The sequence below is a fragment of the Otolemur garnettii genome, unplaced genomic scaffold (genome assembly GCF_000181295.1).
Source record: "Otolemur garnettii isolate 467f Iridium unplaced genomic scaffold, OtoGar3 scaffold00047, whole genome shotgun sequence".
In the NCBI taxonomy this organism is placed as follows: Eukaryota; Metazoa; Chordata; class Mammalia; order Primates; family Galagidae; genus Otolemur; species Otolemur garnettii.
This window is the reverse complement of record NW_003852442.1, coordinates 8,646,121-8,652,351: the sequence shown is the minus strand read 5'-3', so window position 1 is coordinate 8,652,351 and position 6,231 is coordinate 8,646,121. Positions and strand designations below refer to the sequence as shown.

The window sequence follows — 6,231 nt, the reverse complement described above, 5'->3', positions numbered from 1 at the left end:
AAAAAAAAAAAAAAAATTTTTTTAAACCCATTTTAGTTGCTTTTTTCCCCAAAATACTGCCAGATGCTAGGGAAAAAAATATTTTAACTATTTCTGAAAGTATTTTTTTGAAAACAGTGAACAAGATATACTGTTGGTGTTATATAAATTTTCACAGTGAATAGCATTTACAATTACGTGGTAATAATAAGCTTTCATATATCCTTTCTGTGTCACTAAATGAGGATCACTTTAGAATGAATAACAGTATTTCATTTCAGGAATCAGTTTCATTCATGGATGTGACCGTGGACTTTACCCAAGAGGAATGGGAGCAACTGGACCCCTCTCAGAGGATCCTGTACATGGATGTGATGCTGGAGAATTATAGCAACTTACTTTCAGTGGGTAAGGACAACTGTCAAATGGAGCTACTATTTGCCTAGGAGTATTTATGTCTTTTCTTAGTTACCAATAATTATGAGCTTCTGAATTACAAAATGGTTTTTCCCCCAATCTTCAAGTATTAAAGCTAAGAAATAAGACAGCTTCTGAAGTTCAGTCATTTCTGTCCCATTAGTAAATCCTGTTATTATCAAACCAAATGTGATCTTCAAGTTAGAACAACAAAAAGTTGTGGATGGGGCAGCACCTGTGGCTCGGTGAGTAGGGTGCCGGCCCCATATACTGAGGATGGGGAGTCCAAACCCGGCCTGACCAATCTGTAACAAAAAATAGCCAGGTGTTGTGCCTGTAGTCCCAGCTATGAGGACTGTTGGAGGTTGCTGTGAGCTATGATACTATTGCACTCTACTAAGGGCGATACTCCATCTCTTAAATTTAAAAAAAAAAAAAAAAAGTTGTGGGTAGTATAATTAGAATTAAAATTGCCAGTTCAGACATTTTTAAGGGAGATATGAAAGGAGAATCAGATAGAAGCAATGGAATAATCCAGGGGTTATGAACAGCTTGGGACCTTTACGACATTTTTCAAGAATCTTTTTCAAATCCTTAAACCTTTAAAGGTGGCTAAGTATAGGACCAAGCGCCATGGCTCATGCCTGTAATCCTAGCACTCTGGGAGACTGAGGCAGGTGGATCACTTGAGCTTAGGTGTTTGAGGAGGCTAGCCTGAGCAAGAGCAAGACCCCATCTCTAAAAGTAGCCAGACACTGTGGCAGGTGCCTATAAACTCAAGAGGCTGAGGCAAGATCGCTTGAACCCAACAGTTTGAGGTTGCTGTGAGTTATAACACTACAACACTCTTTTGAGGGCAACAAAGTGAGAATGTATCTCTAAATAAATAAATAAATAAATAAAATAAAGATAGCTGGGTATGGGTGAACTGTAAGCCCACATCTCTAATCACTCCTCCAAATAGCAGTCTCTCCCTGCTTAGCTTTTTTTTTTTGAGACCGTCTCACTATGTCACCCTCAGTAGAGTACTGTGGCATCACAGCTCACAACAACCTCAAACTCTTGGGCTTAAGCCATTCTCTTGCCCCAGCCTCCTGAGTAGCTAGGACTACAGGCGCCTGCCAGAACACCTGGCTATTTTTTTGGTTGTTGTTGTTGTTTACGTCATTGTTTAGTAGGCCCGGGCCAGGTTTAAACCCACCAGCTGCAGTGTATGTGGCTGGCACCCTAACCACTGAGCAACAGGTGCCGAGCCTCCTTGCTCCCTTTCTCTACTTAACTATAGATACTTGCTTCTCATACTTGAGCCTTCATATTTACCTAAAACATCTTAAACCTTTGTCTCAAAATTAGTTGCTCTTTCCTATAATGGTGACCTTTATATTTTAACTCATGGGAATTGGTATTATCAATGGAAAAGAACCTAAAAATCTATAAAATAATTTAAAGAAGTTTATCTGAGCCAAGTATGTGTGACCACAGCCCAGAGAGCCACACTCAGGAAGCCTTGATCAAGTGGTCTCACCATGGTTGGATTACAGTTCAGCAGTTTGCTTTTATGCCTCTTGAGGAGACAGGGATTGCATGCAAGTATCATAAATCAATACATGTAAGGCATACATTGGTTTGCACCAAAAAGGTAAAACATCTCAAAGTGGGGAATTTTTGTGTAAAAGCTTGGAATGTTTTAAGATAAGAATATTTACAATTACATAGACCGTAATCAAATGCTTATTGATCAAATGTCTATTAATCAAAGACAAATTACCACACATACACCTGCAGGTAAGGTTTAAGGTTTATCTAGTATAGCCTTAGGCCTGTTAACAAGCTACAAATGATATCTCTAGGAAAGGAGGAGGGCATGACAAGTCATGTCTCACCTCCCTTCTGATGGCCAGGAACTCATTTTTAGGTTATTTCTGGGGTCCTCCTGGCCAAGAAGGGGTCCCCTCAGTTGAGGGGCCTAAGATTTTATTTTTAGTTTACAATTACTGCTCCTTGGCCAAGATCTGCCAAAGGCAGCCTCAACACCCAAAGTTGTATTTTATTTCATCATTGTCAGGGTAGTGTAGCTACCTGCCCCAAGTCCAGCTTGGCATTATTATGTTTGTAATACTCCAGTCACATTTGACTTTTGCAATTACAAGACGTGCTCCATGTGACTTTGTATTGTTATAGGTATATATTGACTATCACAAATTATTTTTTTTTGAGACAGAATCTATGTCACCCTCAGTAGAGTGCTGTGGCGTCATAGCTCACAGCAACCTCCAACTCCTAAGCTTAAGTGATTCTCTTGCCTCAGCCTCCCAAGTAGCTGGGACTCCACAAGGCCCAGCTATTTTGTTGTTGTTGTTGTTGCAGTTGTTTTAGCTGGCCTGGGCCGAGTTTGAACCCGATACCTTTGGTGTATTTGGCAGGCACCGAACCAACTATCACAATTTTAAGGTCATTTTGTCATCTGGCATTGCTACTTGTGTCCATTTTAGTTTCTTTTTTGCCACACACTGTTACATTTTTGTCTTTTTCTTTCAAATCTTAAGAGGAAAAATTCTCACTGGGGATCTTTTAATACTGGTAGACTGGGTCCTAAACTTTAGAATCAGCCCTGTGATAGAACATTTGTGAAGATTTCCCATTACATGATAGTGAAAGCATTGACGAGATACATTCTATTATTTTCTACCCTAGAAGTGTGGAAGGCTGATGACCAGATGGAGCGGGACCATGGAAACCCAGAGGAGCAAGCGAGGCAATTTGTAATCCTTAAGAACCAAACTCCAATTGAGGAAAGAGATAATCTCTTTGGAAAAGCACTTAATCTGAATACAGACTTTGTTTCTTTAAGACAGATACCCTATAAATATGATTTATATGAAAAAACTTTGAAATACGATTCAGACTTACATAATAGCAATAGAAACTATGCAAGAAAGAAAGCTGATGAGTATAATGGATTTGGAAAAGCACTTCTTTATCTTAAGCAAGAAAAAACCCATCCTGACTTAGAATACTCTGACTATAATAAAAGTGGAAAAGCCTTCAGCCATAAAGAAGCCATTTTTAAACATCAGAAAATTAAAAATTTAGTTCAGCCTTTTATTTGTAATTACTGTGACAAGGCCTTCTCCTTTAAGTCACTCCTTATTAGTCATAAGAGAATACATACTGGAGAAAAACCGTATGAATGTAATGTATGTAAGAAAACCTTCTCCCATAAGGCAAACCTCATCAAACATCAGAGAATTCACACTGGGGAGAAACCCTTTGAATGTCCTGAATGTGGAAAAGCTTTCACCCACCAGTCAAACCTCATTGTACACCAGAGAGCACACATGGAGAAGAAGCCCTATGAATGCAGCGAATGTGGAAAGACATTTGCCCAGAAGTTTGAACTCACTACACACCAGAGAATTCATACAGGAGAACGACCCTATGAGTGTAATGAATGTGCAAAAACCTTCTTCAAAAAATCAAACCTCATTATACATCAGAAAATTCACACAGGAGAGAAACGCTATGAGTGCAGTGAATGTGGAAAATCCTTCATCCAGAACTCTCAACTCATTATACATATGAGAACTCATACAGGAGAGAAACCCTATGAATGTACTGAATGTGGCAAAACTTTCAGCCAGAGGTCAACTCTTAGATTACATTTGCGAATCCATACAGGGGAGAAACCGTATGAGTGTTCTGAATGTGGGAAGGCCTTCAGCAGGAAGTCTCGTCTCAGTGTCCACCAGAGAGTTCATATAGGGGAAAAACTCTGAGACTGTAAGCTTCCAACCAGGAAGAAACCTTATGAAGGTATTGAAGGGATATGGGAATTCATACTGAGATACAATCTCAAATGTATAAAAAATAGGATCCCCTGAGAACATTATATTGAAAGTTACATTGATACCTAAAGAATACATATGAGAATATATCCAATTGTAAATAGACATACTCAGCTGTATTACAGTAAGTTTTTTAAAATCTTGGATGAATTAAGTATTTTAAGCAGCAGCATAATGGACAGTTTCCTAGGAATTTAGTGGTTATGTACAAGCATGCCACATAACACAAGTTGTGTGTTTTAAATCTGCACATGTGAATTTAACAGAATCACTGGGAATTTGAAATTCTTGTCCTCTGTGATAATTAGGACATATCATTTTTCCATACTAAACATCACATGTGTTTTTCAATACCTCTACAACCCAGTATGCATTCCAAATGAAATATGTAACAGATTTTAAAGTAGCATGTCACTTACCTCTTTTCCTCCTGCTTGCCGGCATATGTATGTTGGTGCGACCATTGTTATCGAGCTGCCTCTTCACTAAACAGAAGATAGTGTTGAAGTTTTACTTCCTTCTGGTTTGCTGAAGATTTCTAGAAGGATCACTTACATAAATACTCAAGTGTGATATAACCAAGAGATCTAGAGAGTGAAAGCAGATGTGGGCTGTACTACACTGCAGTATGCAACACAGAGTAAGGATGTGCCAGGTAAAGACAGTCTCCCCCTTCATCATGTTCTTGTAATTTTTCAGTGGGGTATTTACAAACAAATGCATGTCTATTACCAAAATATTGTGTAACCCAGAAACTACCTGCTTTAGTTACCCTCTCTCTCTTAATATTTTATGAATTGTCTTGCAAAAAAAATGATAGGATGAATATAGTTCAAAAATTTTAGAGGAAAAATAATTTAAGAGACTTTTCAGGTGCTGTTTTTCATTGCTTTAAGTTTTCCATATGTATAACCCACGTTGAAAATGAACTTTCGCAGTATTCTGTTTAGTGGAGGCACTTCTACTTCCTGGAGTTTCACTATTGTCAACCTAAAACATTTCTCTTTGGAACCTAAGAGCATACTACTATTTTTCCAAGCTCACTTCGTAAGTTAAACTTTACAGTGGTCCCTTCATATATTGTTTGATGATTAAAGTAAAAAAATTATTTTTGCTTATGTCAAAGATTTTTAGGCTTGATTCACAAGTTTAGTCTTTCCCCATCAATCATGCATTAGAATTATAAATGGCAACCCAAACTGACCTTTTTATTCCTCTATTATTTTGAAGATCATTGGTATGTTCTGACCATACGAATGTGACTTTCTGAACAAATTTACTAAACATTTATAGCCCAGTAAGTTTGTTTTTGTAAGTTACCATCTTAATGACAGCAAAAGCAGCAGGGTAAGTTAATTTCATATGCTGCTGTTAGAAATGTAAATTGTGACAGCCTCCCTGGAAAACATTGTGACTCGGTGTTTTAACATTGATATCTACACTTTTCAACCCAGGAGACTCCTGGGAATCCATCCCTCAGAAAACAATAAAGTGCCAGAACTTAAGATTGTTTATCAATGTATATTGCAGTGTTTTGGTAAAGATCTCAAAAAAAAGAAAAGGGGGGAAAAGACCATCAGTAAGGGAATGGTTGAAAAAATATGGTGTAAAAACATACTATGGCTCAATGGTAATCCACTGAAAATGTGTGGGGCAGCACATTCCCCTAGGTCAGATGATGAAAGCAAGATTGGGGGGGTGGTGCAGAGAGAGAGTGTGTGTAGCAATTTTTATAAAATGAAATGAAATAAATGAAAAAAACTTGTCTACATGTGTATTTGCATTGGATTTTATGGGCCTGGAGAATAGAATTCCTTCCATTTTTAACCTCTGAAACAGTCATTTGGATTCCAGTAGAAAACCGAGTTAGTCCCGTAGTTTTCCTATGAAAGAACTACTTAGAGATGAGGGAAATGTCAAGGAAACAAACGAGGGATGACCCACAGAACAGCAGCACCAGAAAGCTATCCTCTCCTTAAGGGTGAAGGGG

General features: G+C 38.1%; 1 protein-coding gene across 2 annotated transcripts in view; it reads left to right on the top strand.

Moving 5' to 3' along the window:
• The window catches only part of ZFP1 (ZFP1 zinc finger protein), a 26,926-nt gene extending 20,963 nt beyond the window's left edge, over positions 1 to 5,963 (top strand). The window contains exons 3-4 of one of the 2 annotated variants that reach the window (XM_003791324.3): positions 261 to 387; positions 3,091 to 5,963. In XM_003791324.3, the coding sequence (XP_003791372.1) occupies positions 261 to 387; positions 3,091 to 4,172 (1,209 nt within the window). In that variant the 3' untranslated portion in view covers positions 4,173 to 5,963. Of the gene's footprint in view, positions 1 to 236; positions 388 to 3,090 lie in introns of those variants that run through there. The other variant, XM_023514139.1, reaches the window with a different exon arrangement.
• The last annotated feature ends 268 nt before the right edge of the window (positions 5,964 to 6,231 follow it).